The sequence below is a fragment of the Rhododendron vialii genome, chromosome 4a, assembly GCF_030253575.1.
Source record: "Rhododendron vialii isolate Sample 1 chromosome 4a, ASM3025357v1".
NCBI classification, from domain to species: Eukaryota; Viridiplantae; Streptophyta; class Magnoliopsida; order Ericales; family Ericaceae; genus Rhododendron; species Rhododendron vialii.
In genome coordinates this window covers 30,709,941-30,728,061 of record NC_080560.1, presented here as the reverse complement: position 1 = coordinate 30,728,061, position 18,121 = coordinate 30,709,941, and the positions used below count along the sequence as shown (strand labels likewise).

The 18,121-nt window shown below is 37.9% G+C and overlaps 3 protein-coding genes across 5 annotated transcripts in view; all 3 read right to left on the bottom strand.

Moving 5' to 3' along the window:
• Positions 1–1,831, bottom strand: part of LOC131324763 (V-type proton ATPase subunit G-like) — a 37,438-nt gene extending 35,607 nt beyond the window's left edge. Inside the window, exon 1 of one of the 3 annotated variants that reach the window (XM_058356870.1) lies at positions 1,658–1,831. The gene's annotated coding sequence lies outside the window, so the exon portion shown is untranslated. Of the gene's footprint in view, positions 1–1,401; positions 1,463–1,657 lie in introns of those variants that run through there. The other 2 variants (XM_058356871.1, XM_058356872.1) reach the window with 2 other exon arrangements.
• Positions 1,832–6,005: 4,174 nt separating this feature from the next.
• LOC131324758 (probable aquaporin PIP2-2) lies at positions 6,006–8,759 on the bottom strand. The gene is made up of 4 exons (XM_058356865.1): positions 8,269–8,759; positions 6,980–7,275; positions 6,758–6,898; positions 6,006–6,429 (listed from the first exon to the last, which is right to left on the bottom strand). Exons 1-4 carry the CDS (start codon positions 8,717–8,719, stop codon positions 6,313–6,315), a joined length of 1,005 nt encoding a protein of 334 aa, XP_058212848.1. The 5' UTR covers positions 8,720–8,759; the 3' UTR covers positions 6,006–6,312.
• A 2,697-nt stretch (positions 8,760–11,456) lies between these two features.
• Positions 11,457–14,793, bottom strand: LOC131324760 (aquaporin PIP2-4-like). Its single transcript, XM_058356866.1, has 4 exons — positions 14,307–14,793; positions 12,782–13,077; positions 12,549–12,689; positions 11,457–11,903 (listed from the first exon to the last, which is right to left on the bottom strand). Exons 1-4 carry the CDS (start codon positions 14,614–14,616, stop codon positions 11,787–11,789), a joined length of 864 nt encoding a protein of 287 aa, XP_058212849.1. The 5' UTR covers positions 14,617–14,793; the 3' UTR covers positions 11,457–11,786.
• Between the last annotated feature and the right edge of the window lie 3,328 nt (positions 14,794–18,121).

Genomic DNA, 18,121 nt, shown 5'->3' with positions numbered 1-18,121 from the left:
CTCAAATCCTTCACCAAATTTTCAGGCGGTGGTTGCTAGTGGTAGGAGTTGGTGGTTGCTAGTGGTTGTGGGCGGTGATGATGGATCATCAAACCCATGAACAGATCTGGACCAAATCAGAGGAAACCCTAGAAAAAATTTCAGGTTGAGAGCATTAACGGAGAATGTGACGACAAAGGTTGTATGTATCGAATGCTTACCTCTGCCGGAAAAGAGTCTTTGATCCGTCCACCGGCGATGAATCAGCAAGACTGTCACCGATAGCCGATGGAAGAGAGAGAGAGAGGGGACCTGAGGTGATGGGCGACTGCGACGGTGGTGATGGGCAGTGATGGTGGTGAATGAATGAGATTTGAGTAAAATATTGGTTCATGAGTGGAAGCCTTTGTACCAAATTAAGTTTTTACCCATTTGAGTAAAAATTTGGGTAAGGAGTGGAGATGCTCTAAGGTTGAGAGAAAAACATTACTTTTCACCACATCAATTATCTATTACCTCCTTCCGACCCCCACCCCCCGAAAAAAAAGAAAAAACGAGAACCATATGGGACGGATGCCATACGGGATGGAGTGTTAAGCTATCAAGAATAAACAAGTGAGTAAGATGAGTGTAGCTGTAATGAGGATGTTTGAGGTGGATATGTGATAAGCCTAGGAGAGATAAAATTAGAAACAAAACTATTCATACCTATACAGGATAACAGTTGAGAGAAAAGAGATTAAGATGGTTTGGATATATTTACCATAAACTTGCAGACACATTGGTCTAGAAAAGTGACATGATAGTAGTAGATAGTAGGGCTAGGTGAAGAGGAAGACCTAAACTAACTTCGGATGCCGTGATATGAAAGGATTTTACTAAATCTAAATTAACATGTAGCCCTGAACAGAGGACAATGGAAAAATAGGATTTATGTAGCCGACCCCAATTGATTGGGACACAAGACTCGATTTGGTAAAAAACAAGTTCCATTAAGTTAAAAGCAATTCCATTTAGCAATCAACATGCACCAGTCATAACCAAGCAGTTTGGAACACAAAGGATTAAACAACAAAAGAGATCCAAAAAAAAGAGAACCGCTGCAGAATCCAAAACTCACAGAAGGAATCATCGTGAGGATTTATGCTTTATTAAATGGGATAGTTTGAAAGAAACCCATTAAGCAGTGATCTAATAGGTAGCCGCCAAGACTGATTAGTCCCCGCCTAGGCTCTAGGCAGTGGTCTGATGCCTAGATTAGACAGTCGACCAGTCAGGCGCCTAGTCCCTAGGCAGCCAACTAGTCGGTAGCTAGGCGTCTCTTTTCAGCCCGACTAGAGCCTAGCGATTTTTAGAACATTGCCATTAAAAAGGCCACGAAAATAAGACCATCAAACCCTATCACATAGGTACGTCAATGACCTTCTCCTCCTTTTTACAGCATGTGATCTAGCCAGGGCCGACCCTGGGCAGAAGCCAAGAATGCCACCACTTCTAGACCCAAAAAAATATCACAAGATAACAAAGGAAACATAAATACTCGACGCTTATAGTTAATAAGTAGACACAAAAGCATCTAAATTAACCATAAGAAACAACTGAAACAGAGATACGGGTAGAGAGAGGGACACAAAAAAAGAGACGGGCGCAGAGAGAGAGAGAGAGAGAGAAGAGGTACATGATCTTATCGTTCGCCGGCCGCCCGATGATTGCCGCAGATGCTGAGCTTGATTACAAGATTGCGGGGTAATTGTGAATATCAATATCCATCTTTTATAAGGTTGCATATATTCGTTTCACAAATTGTGCCCTAACTTTTCAGCAGTCTCAATTTAAGGAAAAAGCTATAGGTACATATAACATGTACATATCGTGTACATATAGGTTTTGTGGAGCTTATTTCGGGTCCCACAAAAATGATTCGAATCGCCTATTATTTTTAAAATATTTTTTTTATGGAGCCCTGTAAAAAATCAGCTCAACTCGATATCGGTAAGAATTTTTCTTGAATTTGAAGGAGTGAAACTACTTAAATGATCAGTTTTGCTCCTATAAATTCAAGAAGAATCCTTACCGATATCGGGTTGAGCTGATTTTTTACAGGGCTCCATAAAAAATATTTTAAAAATAATGGACAGTTCGAATCATCTCTGTGGGACCCTAAATGGGCCCCACAAATCTCATATGTGCATGATATGTACATACCATATGTACCCATAGCAATACTCGTGCTCGATTCAATCATCTAACTTCTTTTCATTATCCTGAAATCCGAATGAAAATTTAGATGATTAAATTGAGCACCTATAAGTATCGGATTGAGCTGATTTTTTGGGGGGCCATTTGAAAAAATATTTTACATTTAATGAACAGCTCGAATCGTTTGTGTGGGATCCATAGTGGTCCCACAACAAATATGAGAAAAACTTCTTTACGGACGCTCCGTAAAGAAGGTTTTCACGGAGGTAAACAATCTCACCCGTTGTAAGAGTTCAATTTGACGGGATCTTGACCGCGGTTCAGGTTAGGCTCGTTCCTCTGCGGCTCCCTCTTCTGCTGCTGGACCTGCAACAAGTTACTAGGGTTGTGGAAGCCCAGTGACCCTCCGACGGACAAGTTAGATCTCAGGAGAGAAAGTAGGTCTAGGGTTATGGTAGAATGACATATCTCTCCAGGTGAGTATCACTTTGTATTTATAGACCTAGGTTACCTTGGCCTCCAAGCTAGCGCGTAGAGAGTACGCTCGGATAACCGCCTTGGATGATATCATATGTGACGAATGGGGTAAAGCATTTACGGAGCACATGACCAGATCTGATCCCAATGATTACGCTTGCCGCACAATCCTTATGGGCCCCATCTGGCGTAACTACTTTTCTTAGGAGGCTTCGGGAACACCGGAACGGATAAACTCCGTGTTGTTGATAATTACCGAAGCAGACACAGAGGTCTTGTCAACGAGCGATAAACCGAACAGTTTGTCGGGACCATTTAGCTTTTACCAAGTTGCAGGCCAAACTACCACGGGGCATCGGTTCAAACCATTTGGCCAGGTTACCGAGACGGTAACCGAGGCCACCACACATGTCCAAAAGTGTTTTGGGCGGTCCAGATTTTAAATAACTATTCGCGCAAATAGTTTATTTAAAATTCAGACTGTCAGTTACCAAGACGAACGGTGAGATGAGGTGGCGCGAAAACCTCTTTTACGGAGCCTCCATGAAGAAGGCAACCTCTTTCATATCCTCCTTCTAAGTTCCATCTATTGGTACTCTCTTTTTTGATTTTTTATTCATGTGAAATTACTAAATTATCCTTGTCTCTTTAGTTCTTTTTTATATGAAGGGCAATTTGATACTTTTACATGAATACAGGCAAAAAAAAAAGTGCCAAATGATAAAATGTGAGTGTTAAAATATTTCCCCATAAAAAGCATCGAAAAACATCTCAAACTATATATTGATCCTGTATTGTCCTAACCGTGGCCTCGTGTAGAAGAGGTGTCTCAATGCCATGCATAATCGTGTTCTGGACAATAAAATAGGTGATTAATATTTATCCACTCCAGAGAGTAAACATTATTGAACTCAAGTATTTTGATGTGTACCAACATGGTTGTGTTTGCGACGTTTTAGACATGAATAGGACAACTATTGTGACGTGTTTGACACGAATACGACGACCGCATGCTAAAAGTTCAAATATCCTGTGTGCGCTACATTATTGTAGTACATTGTTTATTCACCTACTCACAAAGTTCCATCTCATACTGATCCCACTATTACTTATGCAACCTCTCACTATTACTTATGCAGCCTCTCTTAACTCCAATCAACACATGTACAGCCTGCAGGCTATATTTTACACTCCAATCACTTTTCAGTTAAATAGTAACATATTGCATGTACCTGGCTTTGCCTCTAATCTAACCTTATTACGTACATCAGTTGGCATTGGATAACAACTGCACCATGACTTTCGATGGCATATATATCCTTTGTTGTTCAGGACAAGGATCATAAGCAAATCCTTTTTTAGGGAAATGGCCTATAGTAACGTTCTCCACCCCTTCTTCACAAGCAAATCCTGTTTTACTTTTCTAGCTCCAAGTCCAACTAGCATCGATGTTTGGACCACCCTTCTTCGATCTTCCGAAAAATTTAGCTGTCTACCAAACAAGTTTCGTCTTCCTATTATCAATTAAGTGCAAGCTCCCCCTATGTACTACCTGTGTAGCAAAATCTTATCGGCTGTTTTTTCATACAAGTCTATTTCACTTGGGCTCCATTCAGTTTTCGGAAATAAACTGTTGGAAAGAGATTCCATGGAAAAGTGAAGTGAGGTGAAGTAAAAGAAAAGAAAATTTATTTTTCTGTATGTGTTCTCTTAAAAAGAATCTTGCAGGAAAACTAGAATTTTTTTTTTTGGCAAGAACTATTTTGCAGGAAAGTCTTTCTCAATAAAAAAGTTGAAGCTGTGAGTCCTACAATTTTCTTGGTAAATGAACACATAAGAAGTTTAAGGAAAAGTGCACGTGAGGCTTACTTAGAGAGGGTTAACTATAGTTTACCCAATTGATTTGTCCACCCTTTTCCAATCTTTCCGTGTAACTGAACGGGGCCTTATACGACAGTCCCTACAGATGATCAATTAGCTGATTTGTTTAATTACCAAGTCTCTAGCTATGCCATGCACGATTTGCTTATTTAAAGGCCAAGCTCACTCCTCCCACCATTCGCTTGAGGGGGGATGCTAAGAGTAATAAGAGAATTGCTACCCCAGAATGTCATGCTCCTCATCACAGTGTAGCATACATTTCCCATAATATATAGAATTAGTTGGTGTTAATCACCAACAGTTAGCTAGGAAAATTTTCTCTTATACGAGGAAGTGAGAGATAGATATGTGACTAATGGTACAGAGGGTAGCTTATAAATACTGAAGATGTGTATTGATTGGGGGAAAAAAAGAACTGAATATAACTCCTAAAACCACTTTCTTCTCAGGCGCTTAGGTCACCACAGGAAAATAGTCGTTATGTATTTGATAGCAGATCAGTGAAAGAGAGGAGAACGAGAGGAAAGAGACCAACGGGTAGGGTGATCAAAGTCTAGAAGAGAGAGAGTTGTAGAGAATGTATTGTTTACTCCAAGGAGGATTTCTAACTTCACAAAACTTGTTTGACTCCGTCATAAAAACGTAACGGAGGGATCTATTAAACTAAAACTCTTGGGAGGTTACCCTGATTCATCGTTTTTTAATAGAACAAAAAACCATCACGAATGAATTGAACCATGACACTAAGTAGCAGTAGTTATAGAGTTATTGTTCTCGGGTGCGACTATTCGCAGCCCCGTATTTTCTCCCTTAGCCCACTACATTTCGGTAAATAGTTGTTGAAAATCATACATAACATTTCGGTAAATAGCTGTTGAAAACAAGAATATATTTCGGTAACTACATGTCGAAAATATGTTCAACCTTCGGTAAACAACTGCCAAATATACATTTTCGGTAAATAGCTGGTGAAAAAAATATTATATTTCAGTAATTGTATGCTGAAAATGTATCTCAACTGTCGATAACTAACTGTCGAGTATAATTGAAAAACTTTAACGGGTTAAGGGAGAAAATACGGGGCTGCGAATAGTCGCCCTTTTAGAAAAACAAGAATATCACACAATATATGCTAGGGGGTTTGTGAGGATTAGAGAGTCGAACTCCCGATATTAACTAAATCATTAGCGCTCTGTATTACGCGCTAAACCCAATTTAATAGTAATTAATTTTTTTCTTGGTAATCAGTAGTATTAATGTTGGATGATAGAAATTCTCACAAAAGCACTTCCTCATATATTATGTGAATGCTTGGAACACCATGACAAAACAACATAGCACAAAGGCATTGTTAAATTAATGAAAGCTAGAAAGCTTAAATCTTATTGAATCTCAAAGTACGTATATATACTATTTACATGAGATAACATCAGTTACATGTGAATCCTTGTATCAGAAAGATAAAGAAAAGGGATAAGTGTAAAAAAAAAGATAAACTACAACAAATAGGCATCCCACTGCGATGGGGAGATTTAGGTATAGTTATCTAGTGCTAGCTTGACATGTGCTTTCCAACAGGAAAAAACAAAGAAAATGAAAACAGAGCAGTTGACGGCACAATTGGGCACGGTTAAAAACAAGTGCCAAGATCACGAAGCCAACCCGATTGACAGACGGTGCTATCCTCCACACCAATACTTATTTACTACTCCACCAGATATTCCAAAATCCCCTTTGCAAAAACAGACTTGAAGTTTTGAAATACTCCCACAGTTGTTAGTAAGTAGAGCTTTTGAAATGTCCCAAAGCTTTAACCGCCGCCGCTCCGAGGACGTAGTGGTGGTAGAAGGCAGCAATGGCAGCACCAATTAACGGTCCAACCCAGAATATCCACTGAAACATTATCATCACCACAAGTTTTAAAACCATGGAGGAAAGATTTTTGAAATCAAGTGAAAATATCACGTATTCGCTTGCATGCTCAAATGAATAAACAGAACCCGGTCCAGATTGGAGGAGGGAACCTTGTAGTGCAAGAATGTACTACGGGGTTGCAGTGCATCTTGATGGGACCCTCTGAACAGTTTATTTTACAGAGGGGCATAAAACTTTATTTGTGCGAAAAACCCATGTGAGTGAATTGTTACTTCAATGTGAACATCCAGAGCTTAATTTTTGTTTTCTAGTCTGTTCAGATAGGAGGGTGGAGGAGTATATAAACCTGTTCGTCCCAGGCTTTTTCTTTGCCATAGACCACAGCTGCTCCGAAGCTTCGGGCTGGGTTTATGCCAGTACCGGTGATTGGGATGGTGGCCAAGTGAACCATGAATACGGCGAACCCAATAGGGAGTGGTGCCAAAACCTGTCATTCCAAAAATCAAAATCCTGTGATCATCATGATTTTGACATCCCTATACACCACATGAATTCAAATGATACTTACCGGAACATGAGAATCACGGGCATTTCTCTTGGGATCAGTGGCCGATAAAACAGTGTATACAAGAACAAAGGTGCCGATGATCTCCGCCCCAAGTCCAGCTCCGGTATTGTACCCGGGGGAGAGCTGGTTGGCTCCACCACCATACTTAACGTAATAAGCCTTTTGGAAGGCCTTGACTAGCCCACAACCACAAATGGCTCCTAAACACTGAGCCATCATGTACATTATGGCTCGGACCAAGGACACCTTTCTGGCCAAGAACAGCCCGAATGTCACGGCTGGATTTATGTGGCCCCCTGCAATGATCATAAAATAAAAATTAAACACATGGAGAATTAGGCGTAATGAACATGTTTTGGAGAGATAAGCTATGTTAAAGCTTGTCCCACATTGTTTAATTATAATCTTAAAAACTACTATACTAGTCTGGCGGCTTTTCTCACATTTTGTGCTTGTAAAGAGGTAAACATGAGATTTATTTATTTATTTTTGAAGGACAAAGAAATTTTATTAATCTTTGAATAAGAATTACAGAGACTAAACGGAAACAAGGATATCCGGCATCACAATTCCGAAGCAAACATCCCAACTAGGTTGGCACATAAGTTCCCGAACAATCATATGCTATCCAAGACCCGAAAAGGAAAAAAAGAAGAAATGAAAAGAAGAAAACACTGGATCAATTCATTCATCATGAGAGGAATTAAATAAAGTGCACTTGTTAGCTTAAACGAGTTGGAATTAACCACAAAAGATTGTATAGGCCAAATCGCATCTATTGGTTACACCAGCTATTGGTTATACCAGTAATGAGATCGATGTGTGAAGTTTCTTCACTCATTGTTAATTGATTGTTTATTAATGCATCCAACATTTCTAATATGAATTTTTGATTTATAATAGCAACATCCGAAACTTCATTCAAAATGTCAAATGGCACTTACAAAGAAATTTTTCGCAACAGTATAGAAAGAGCTACACATTTCAGGTTCGAATAACACATATTCAGAAATCAGGTTCTTAGAAAACTACTCCCTCTGTCCCTAAATAAGTGTTCGGCGCGCAAAACTAGGCTTTAAAAAAGAAGCATTTGTTTCGTTAAAAAAATTAATTTTTTTTCACAAATCAATAGATAGCAATGAGTTCTATTAGAATGTAAAAAAAATTTAATTTTTTAATAAAAAATATGCATGTTTTGTAAAGCCTTGTTTTGCGCGCCGGACACTTATTTAGAGACGGAGGGAGTAATAAAAATGAAAAACGAAAAACACCAAACCAGGTGTACTTACCGGAGACACCGGCAGTGCAATAAACAAGGACGAAAATCATGCCACCAAATGCCCAAGCAATGCCCAGAATTCCCACGCCACCGCACGCATCGCTATTCTCGGTTGGGTCAGTTTGTCTATTGTATCCAATTACAGTCAAAACAGTGACGTAAAGGAACACCAGAGTTGCAATGAACTCAGCAATTATAGCCCTGTAAAAGGACCACCGGGTAATTTCCTCAGCATCGATCAACGGCGCCGGTGGCGGCTCTTTGTAGTCCTTGGTGGCATACTCGCCGCCGGGCCCTCTGTTGATCGCCGGTGGCTGTTCCTTGGTGGCATACTCGCCGTCGCGCACTCCGACTTCGATGTCTTTGGCCATAGAGAGAGAGAGAGAGAGAGAGAGAGAGAGAAGTGAATTTGAGGTGTGGAGAGAATTGTAAGGATGTTGTAGTGAATCTTGGTGATTCATCCATTTGCAGGAGCGGAAGCTCTTCCACGGGAAGAGGCATTAAATGCTTATGCTGTGTGGCCTTCAACCTATGATTTCCAACTATTTCGCTGAATCCCACTTTAACCTAATTAGTTACCTATTTTTACCATAGGTCAAAATTTTGTTACTTCTTGCCCGCCCATGATTTCCAAAAAAATTTAATGCAGAATGTCTCGGATCAGTTTGCGCGCTCTTCAGACTATTTCTTGTAGCCATCCCACCGTCGTTTCACACGGTTACACGTGAGTGTCAGAGGGTGAGGTGGCCCTAGAAGTTATTGGCAAGACTAATTGAACCCGAGACTTTAGAAGTGAGCAAGCCCTTGAGTCTCAGGCCAAAACCACTTGGTCAATCTCTTGGGGCTAAGTAATTTATGAGAAAAAAGAGCAGCTTAATTTTCGCAAAGTAAAGCCTGTTTTGGCTTAATAATTAAGTCACATTATTTTTTGTCCTTGTTCCAAAAAAAAATTCACATTTGTTAATTTTGCGTCAATTTATTTTATGCATTATTAGTTCGATTCGACAAGAGGAATTTAAAAAGTAAAAAATTATGAACCAAACCATAATACTTTTGAATATTTTAAACTATAATACGAGATTTTATGATGAAATACAAATTTTTGTGACTCAAAATACAAAAAAATGCATATAGTACACCTCAACTATATCCCATCTATACTCTACTTTGTTTTTTTGTTACCCTAAAGCAAGACAAAAACACTGCTAAGGTTGTGTTCTTTTACACTTAACTTATTTTCTTAATTCAGTCTATTCTTCTAACTTAACTTATATTATAAAAAATAGTGTATGTTACGCAATTAAGTTTAAGCATAAAAGAATGGATGAACTTAAATTATTTTCATTTAATTCTAAAAGGGGAGAAAAATAAGTTAAGTGTAAAAGAATGCAGCCTAAATATTGACTAGGTTAAAATTTCTTAACCAAAGTTTAAGGTGGGACCCACTAAATAGTTTTTTTTTTTTTTGATCCGGACCCACTAAATAGTTGCCTCTTGCATTGCATTTCTCCCTGTGGAAGAGCTTCCATTTCTGCAAATGGATGACGTGGCTTCGGTTAATTAGACATCCGGACATGATGTAACCGGGAGGAACTAGAAAAGTTTTGCCGCCCCACTCATAGCTTTTTTGTTCATTCATTCATTTTCGATCTAGCATATTACTATTATCAATCAATTATGTCATTTGATTGCATTTTTTTTTCAATTTAAATCTATAAATATGTAGATGCCATATGGCTCATCATGTAAGAATAAAGATCACAATTGCCTAAAGGCATTGGAGGTTAAATCCCCTCGAAGTGGTCTAGTTGGAGGTTTGATCCTCTTGAAGTGATCAATTTTTCCCCTATTCTCTCTTTTTCTTTTAATTTTCGAAAGTGATCCTATCAGTTTCATCTTTTTTTCCAAAATTCAAAACTAAACTGGACCGATAGCTTGGGAAAACCAAATCAAACCACTTTTTAGTTTGGTCAAGTTTGGTTTTTTTGGTTTTTATTTCACTTGTCACAAGATATAGTGCAATTCATGGGATTGGTCCGAGTTATGCACCGATTTTAAAGGGGTCATCCGTCAATGGAATTGATCGCACTAGATCTGATTGAAGTGTGAATATACTACTTCGAACATCTTGAGTCATCGAGGAAAAAAATTAGTGGAATTCGTGGTTTCAAACTAGTACCAAATTAAGAAGAAGAAAATGTGGATAAATTATTTGACAGAATTATAAGAAGACAAATCTTTGAGATTTATGATCCAGAATTAATTTTGATTTTGTTTGGGCAGATAAGAAATGAATATTATCCAGACTTTTCTTTCTGGATGGCCTTGAAGTCGGCTCAGCAAACTTTGGTAAGTATAATCTATGTTCTGTACGGTTTTTAGTTATAGTATATATATTTTCATTTTAGTGTTCTGACCCCTTAAAATCTCGATAACTATATCTTTACCCCTTCGGAGGTCGAATTTTTCTTATCATCACTCCAAAGCTTAAATACAGTACTATTTAGGGATGGGAACGAGTAGGGTATGGATCGGGATACCCTATTCAATATCCAATCCTCAATTGGAGGGCCCTTCACCATTCCCGGCCCGATCTCCATTAGGGATAATTGACAAAGAACCAAATCCACCTCCCGGTGGAAATTGGGATTTTCCCAAATATACCCATAACCAAATCAAAAATGCAAGAAGTAAAAAATTACAAAATTGACATTTCTATTTAGAAATAATCTCAGTTGATATTCTGAGGATATTAAGTATTTTGTAATAGGTAGTAATTGATAAGTTTCCGAATTAAAGCGATAATTACTTGCATATATATAACTATACTCAAGATTTATACATACGTTCCAATATAATTATATACATATATAATATAGTATATGTAGTATGTATAACCAAGTTCAGGGTGGGTACGGATATTTGGAGATGGAGACTACAAAACAATACCCGCTCTATACCCGAGTGGATTTTCTTTAAATCTCAATTCCACCAAACCCGCTACTTTTGGGAAAAGTTTTGAATAAACTCTGCCTCCATTTGGGCAGGGCAAGACAGGTATCCATCCATCGGATATGAAGAAGTTGTTATTCCTATAATTATTGTATTTGGGCCCTCCTCCTTTTTCATATGCCTTCATCTGGCACTTAAATATTAGCGGGTCATGGCCATCATACTGAAAAGCGACACAAGTTGTTATTGCCATGTAAGAAAAACATTATTATTATTTTTTTATTACAAGCCGTAGAAGAATACAATTACGGCAATTACATCAAACGGGAGATAAAAACAACACCGTGACAAGACAACATAGCACAAAGGCAAAAACAGAGAGAATGAAAACAGAGCAGATGACAGCACGATTGGGCACGGTTAAAAACAAGTGCCAAGATCACACAAAACCAACCCAACCCAATTGACACACAGTACTATCCTCCACACCAATACTTATTTACAACTTCACCCGATATTCCCAATTCCCCTTTGCAAACACAGACTTGAAGTTTTGAAATAGTACTCCCACAGTTCTTAGTAAGCAGTGCTTTTGAAAGATCCCAAAGCTTTAACCGCTGCCGCTCTGAGGATGTACTGGTGGTAGAAGGCGGCAATGGCAGCACCAATAAACGGTCCGACCCAGAATATCCACTGAAAACATTTTCATCACCACAAGTTTTAAAATCATGGAGGAAAAGATTTTTGAAATCAAGCGAAAATACCACGTATTTGCCTACATGCACAAATGAATAAACAGAACCATGTCCAAATTGGAGGAGGCAACTGAATGCACTATCGGGTTGCAGTGCACCTGATGGGACCCTCTGAACTGTTGATTTAACAGAGGCTGCATAAAACTTCATTTGTGCGAAAAAACTATATATCAATTCATTTTCTCGGAAATTGCATAATCCAAGAATGTTCATTCTTAAAAAATGAGTGGCTAGTATTTTCCAGAACTAACTGTGAGAGGATGTTAGCTCAATCATGTAGTTGCATGTCAATGTCCAACTAACTTGATTTCCAAATTATTTTAGCGTGCAATGTACTCTACAAAATGACCAGTTCTGATCATGATGATTTTTCGAAAACTCAATTGAAACCCACTACAGCTCTGTAATGTTTGGTGCAATACAAGACTTATCGATTCAATCACAAACAAGTTTCTGTCCAGACCTCACTATAAGAGTCAAACTCATGTGAGTGAATTGTCACTTCAATGTCAAAATCGATATTCCAGTGCTTAATTTTTGTTTTCTAGTCTGTTCAGATAGGAGAGTGGAGGAAAATACAAACCTGATCGTCCCAGGCTTTTTGTTTGCCATAGACCACAGCTGCTCCGAAGCTTCGGGCTGGGTTTATGCCAGTGCCGGTGATTGGGATGGTGGCCAAGTGAACCATGAATACCGCGAATCCAATAGGGAGTGGTGCCAAAACCTGTCATTCCAAAGACCAAAATCCTATGATCATCATGATTTTGAAATCCCTATACACCACATGTAAATCACTTTCATTCAAATGATACTTACTGGGACATGAGAATCACGGGCATTTCTCTTGGGATCAGTGGCCGAAAAAACAACGTATACAAGAACAAAGGTGCCGATGATCTCAGCCCCAAGTCCAGTTCCGGTATTGTACCCGGAGGAGAGCTCGTTGGCTCCACCACCGTACTTAACGTAATAATTCTTTTGGAAGGCCTTGACTAGCCCACAACCACAAATGGCTCCTAAACACTGAGCCACCATGTACATTATTGCTCGGACCAAGGACACCTTTCTAGCCAAGAACAGCCCGAATGTCACGGCAGGATTTATGTGGCCCCCTGCAACGATCAGAAAGTAAAAATTAAGCACATGGAGATTAATTAGGCATGAAAAACATGTTTTGGGGAGAGAAAAACTATGCTAAAAATTGTCCACACGTTGTTTAATTATAACCTCAAAAACTACTATAGAAGTCTGGTGGCCTCTCTAACATTTTGTGCACGTAAAGAGGTAAAACACTGGATCAATTTATCAGGAGAGAAATTAAATAAAGTGCACTTCTTGGCTTAAACGAGTTGATATAATAACAATAGATTGTAATGGCCAAACCACGTCTATTGGTAATATTAGCACTGAGATGCGAGGAGTTTCTTCACTCATTGTTAATTGATTTTCAATTAGTGCTCCAACATATCTAATATGAATTTATGACTTTTTTGAAAGGGAAAGTCTACAATACACATCCCTTAAAAGGGTGTACCATATGCACCTATTATATGGTTCATTCATAACATTTTAGCGCGTTTCGTAACTCAGTACGATTTGTAACATTTTCATTATAATTTATAACATTTTGGTGTATCTTGTAACCTTTATACGATTCGTAACTTTTTAGCAATATGATTCGTACCATTTTCTCTATAATTCATAACATTTTGAGGAGTGCATATGATACATATCCAAATAAATGGTATGTATTGTAGTCTTTTCCTTTTTGAACATATGAATTTTATCATAATGTCAAACGACATGTGCAAAAAGATTTCTTTACAATAGTATGAAAAGAACTACAACTCCTACATTTAGATGTGAGCATTTCAGGTTAAAATGGTTTTTACTATTTTTTCCCTTAGTCAGAACTAAAAGAGTCCTGCTACCGGTACAGATTTTTGTGCACAGATTGTGCACAGATTTGGTTGTGGGGCCCACCACGGGTCCCACACAAATCATCCGAGCCGTTCATTAAATGTAAAACATTTTTTCAAGGGTCTCCGTAAAAAATAAGCTCAATCCAATACCTATAGGTGCTTCATCCAACCATCTAACTTTTCATTCAGATTTTCGGATAATGAAAAGTTATACGATTGGATCGAGCATCTATAGGTATCGGATTGAGATTATTTTTTACGGGGACCCTTGAAAAAATATTTTACATTTAATGAACGGCTCGGATGATTTGTGTGGGACCCGTGGTGGGCCCCACAACAAAATCTGTGCACAATCTGTGCACAGATTGTATGTGTGTGTAGCATTTCTGGAACTAAAATCCTATAAACAGGGTACTCACCAGAGATACCGGCAGTGCAATAAACAAGGACGAAAATCATGCCACCAAATGCCCAAGCGATGCCGAGAATGCCCACGCCACCGCAGGCGTCGCTATTCTTGGTTGGGTCAGTTTGGCTCTTGTATCCAATCACTGTCAAAACAGTGATGTAAAGGAACAACAGAGTTGCAATGAACTCAGCAATTATAGCCCTGTAAAAGGACCATTGGGCCATTTCCTCCGCATCGATCAACGGCGCCGGTGGCGGGTCTTGGTAGTCCTTGGGGGCGTACTCGCCGCCGCGCCCTCCGACTTCGATGTCTTTGGCCATAGCAAAAGAGAGAGAGAGAGAGAGAGAGAGAGAGAGAGAGAGAGAGAGAGAGAGAGGGGGTTGGATTTGAGGTGTGGAGAGAAGAGTAACGATGATGTTGTGAATCTTTTTGATGGGTGTTTTGAGAAGTGAGTGGAGAGTGGGTATTTATGGATGGAGAGGTCTACCGTCTACAGTGGGGAGTCTAAAATGATTAATGAACTTAAAAAGTAGCGGATCAAAAAAAAAAACTTAAAAAGTACTTTTGCCGCCCCACTCTTGCTTTTGTTTTTTTGTTCATTTCTTAAATTTTTTTCACTTTCAATTGACTAGTAAGGAGTGGGGTTCGTTAACCTATATACAATCCCTAATATGTATCATTTTCCTGCATTAATATTATAGATATGTGGTGGGATTACTAGGAGTTAGCACTATTGCCTTGTTCAGTTGCGTGGGTTTAGAAAATTTTTGGGTTTGGTTTTTGAGTAATAAGTGAGGAGAAAAAATAGGATAATAATGAGAGATAAAGGTAATGAGTGAAGAGAGATAGAGAGAAAAGTGAGATTAATGATTGGATATAGGCGTAATGAGTGGAGAGAGAAATGAACGTGATGATTGAAAGTATAGATAATGAGTGGATTTGGGTTTAGAAATTTTTTTCCAAACCCACAACCGAACAAGGGTTATATGTTTCGCTTCGATTTCTTTCGGTTAAAATTGAAATGGTTCAATTTTTGTCTGGCCAGTTCGGTTTTGTCAGTTTTTATTTCACTCTCGACAGAATAAGGGTTTCTTTCGATTAAAATCGAAACGGTTCAGTTTTTGTCTCACCAGTTCGGTTTTGTCAGTTTTTATTTCACTCTTGACAGAGTAAGGATACAAATCTTTGAGACTTATGATCCAAAATTAACTTTGATTTTGTTAGGCCAGATAAAGAATGAGTATTATCCAGACTTTTCTTTCTATACTATATGGCGTTGAAGTCGGCTTACCAAGATTTTATAATCTATGTTTATATGGTTTAATTAAAGTACTGTTCTGACCCCTCAAAATCTCGTTAACTTTGTTTTAGCCCTTCTCAAGTTAAATTTTTTCTTACCATCCCTACAAATTAGGGCCCTCTTACCAAAAAGCGATAGAAGAAGTTATTGGCATATAAGAAAATTATTGCTTTATTACAACCGGTAGCTAGAAGAATATAACTATACAAGTATCTCAATTACCACATTATATTCAGACCCTATGCCCAACTAAAAGTCCATTAAGGAAATGAATTAACTAACAAATGATCTATATTTAGAAGAAGAAATAATCAATCGTTGCTTTTGGCAAGGATTGACACTCTGATGGAAATGTACAAGGGTGGCCAACTTAATTAGCTTGAATTGGTGTATAAGAAAAATACTTAAACAGCAATACGAGGTTAAAAAAAAACGCATTAGAGGACATAAACAGCAACCGAAAGAAAATAAGTTCAAAATCAAATTATAGTGAATCCGTTTGATATCTCAATATTATTACCACTAATAAAATATTTTGCCTCTATAATTTTTTATAAGAGCCTGAGCTGTAACTCAAGCAGCCGTGAGTGGACACTTAGGTGCTAGTTTGTTAGCGTGTGAGGTTTTATGTTTTAGTCTATGACACAACATAGTTTGTCGTACTAATCCTATTATCTCGCAAGCAAAAAAAAAAAAGATTTTTTTTATCTAATATCTTCTACCAAAATAATAGCACCTGGTATAATTAATTTGGAGTAAGTTGGAGTTGGTGTCTCCCGCATGCACTTGGTAAGGATAAAGCTACTATTATAAATGCTTGAATCACAATCAAATAAAACTAACGATATTGCTATTGTCGGTCTACTGGGCTGACGATAAGCATACTAGAAGACAAAAAAAAACACTTATTTCTGTATACTTTTTATACCATTTAATACACATTCACGCACTCACTATTGTCAACCCATTGGGCTTATTTTAGAATTTTCTTAAAACTAAACTCGAGTTTAATATTCCAACTAGTCGTGCCGAGCAATTTTTTTATTTTTTTAAATTAAAGCTCGTGCAAAATTGACAATTCCATTTTTAATTCATTATCAAAAGTTGCAGTACGTCACGGGAAATTTCTTCTTCCATCTTCGTTTTCGAAATTTTATCATCAGTGACCACCAATACATAATCTTATCATCTTTATAGGATAGAAATTTTCACATTTTCACATTTTAAATTTTAAACGATATACTTTATGTAAAATTACTTACGGAAAAGCATACCAAAATTTAAGAAATGAAACAATAATTTTGTTCACTAGTACTCTCTTTGTTCCCAAAAATTTGCCGGTCCGTGCATGAAGACTTAAAAATAGTACATTTTTTTCTAAAAAAAAGAAATCTCATGATTTTTTATTTTAAAAGATAGGTTACTTTTTTACAATACAATAATTTTGTTTGTAAAGACTCTAACTCAAGACCTTTTCCTTGGAAAAGAGAGTGAAGGACCAACCCCACCAACTGGTTGCTCGTCTCATGATTCATTAAGAGTGTGTTTCACTAAATAAAATAATTACTTATTTTTTAAATTAAAAATAATGTATTATAAAAAAGTAACCTATTTTGTAAATTAAAAAATAAAATCTTAGCAGAAGAAGGCCTAATAAAAGAACGGTTTTGCTATTGTCAGCCCAGTGGACTGACAATAAACAAACTAGAAAACAAAAAAATATATATTTCTGTGTACTTTTTATATCTTTTAATACGCATTCACATACTCATTATTGTCAGCCCATTGGACTGATTTTAGAATTTATCATAAACGAAAGTGGAGTTCAAAAACATAACGAAAAACAAAACACAGAAAAAACAAAACGAGAAGTAAGGAATGGTTGGTGCATTGCCATGTGTTGTAATCAGATGGAGTCGGCCCCACTAGTGAAAAACCAGGACATGAGAAACAGGTCATATGACTCATATCACAATGAGCATAGGGTGGGGCCGACGTCACCCGAACCGACCATCACCATTTTAATGTAAAAACATCCACCGTCCATCCCACTCAGACCGTCCACCTCTTTTTAACAACTCACGTCCTGCCACGTCTGCTCATCCTAGCCGCCTCCTTCTGGTCATGAATACGACACCCGCTGCCCCAATCATTTTCCATTCGAAATTTCCCGAATATGACTACGTACAACATTCATTTACATATATCGTGTTTTGGATCCGTCTCGGGTTTTAAAAATGATCTGAATCATTTATTTTGTTTAAGATAATTTATTAATAATTTCTTGCACCGAGACTCAACTCAAGGTATGATGAGAAAACTCCGGACATTTTATGAAGAGTGTGGGTTGGATGAATAAAATGTGTTATGAATGACGTTGCTAAGCCAAAACATGTACTAGTACTACTAATGTGTTTGATGCTTATACATTGTACGATCAATATTATGGTTGGCAATGGAGACAGATCAGAGCCGGAGAGTACTATTTCCGTTCCCGATCCCCACATCTCTTTTCAAGAACAAAA

Coding starts and splice junctions, on each gene's coding strand:
- LOC131324758 (XM_058356865.1), bottom strand. CDS start 8,719: ATGAATCACCAAGATTCACTACAACATCCTTACAATTCTCTCCACACC. Junction 6,899..6,979: donor CCCGTGATTCTCATGTTCCG/GTAAGTATCATT, acceptor TTGGAATGACAG/GTTTTGGCACCACTCCCTAT. Junction 6,430..6,757: donor AAAAAGCCTGGGACGAACAG/GTTTATATACTC, acceptor ATAATGTTTCAG/TGGATATTCTGGGTTGGACC.
- LOC131324760 (XM_058356866.1), bottom strand. CDS start 14,616: ATGGCCAAAGACATCGAAGTCGGAGGGCGCGGCGGCGAGTACGCCCCC. Junction 13,078..14,306: donor TTGCACTGCCGGTATCTCTG/GTGAGTACCCTG, acceptor TGATCGTTGCAG/GGGGCCACATAAATCCTGCC. Junction 12,690..12,781: donor CCCGTGATTCTCATGTCCCA/GTAAGTATCATT, acceptor TTGGAATGACAG/GTTTTGGCACCACTCCCTAT.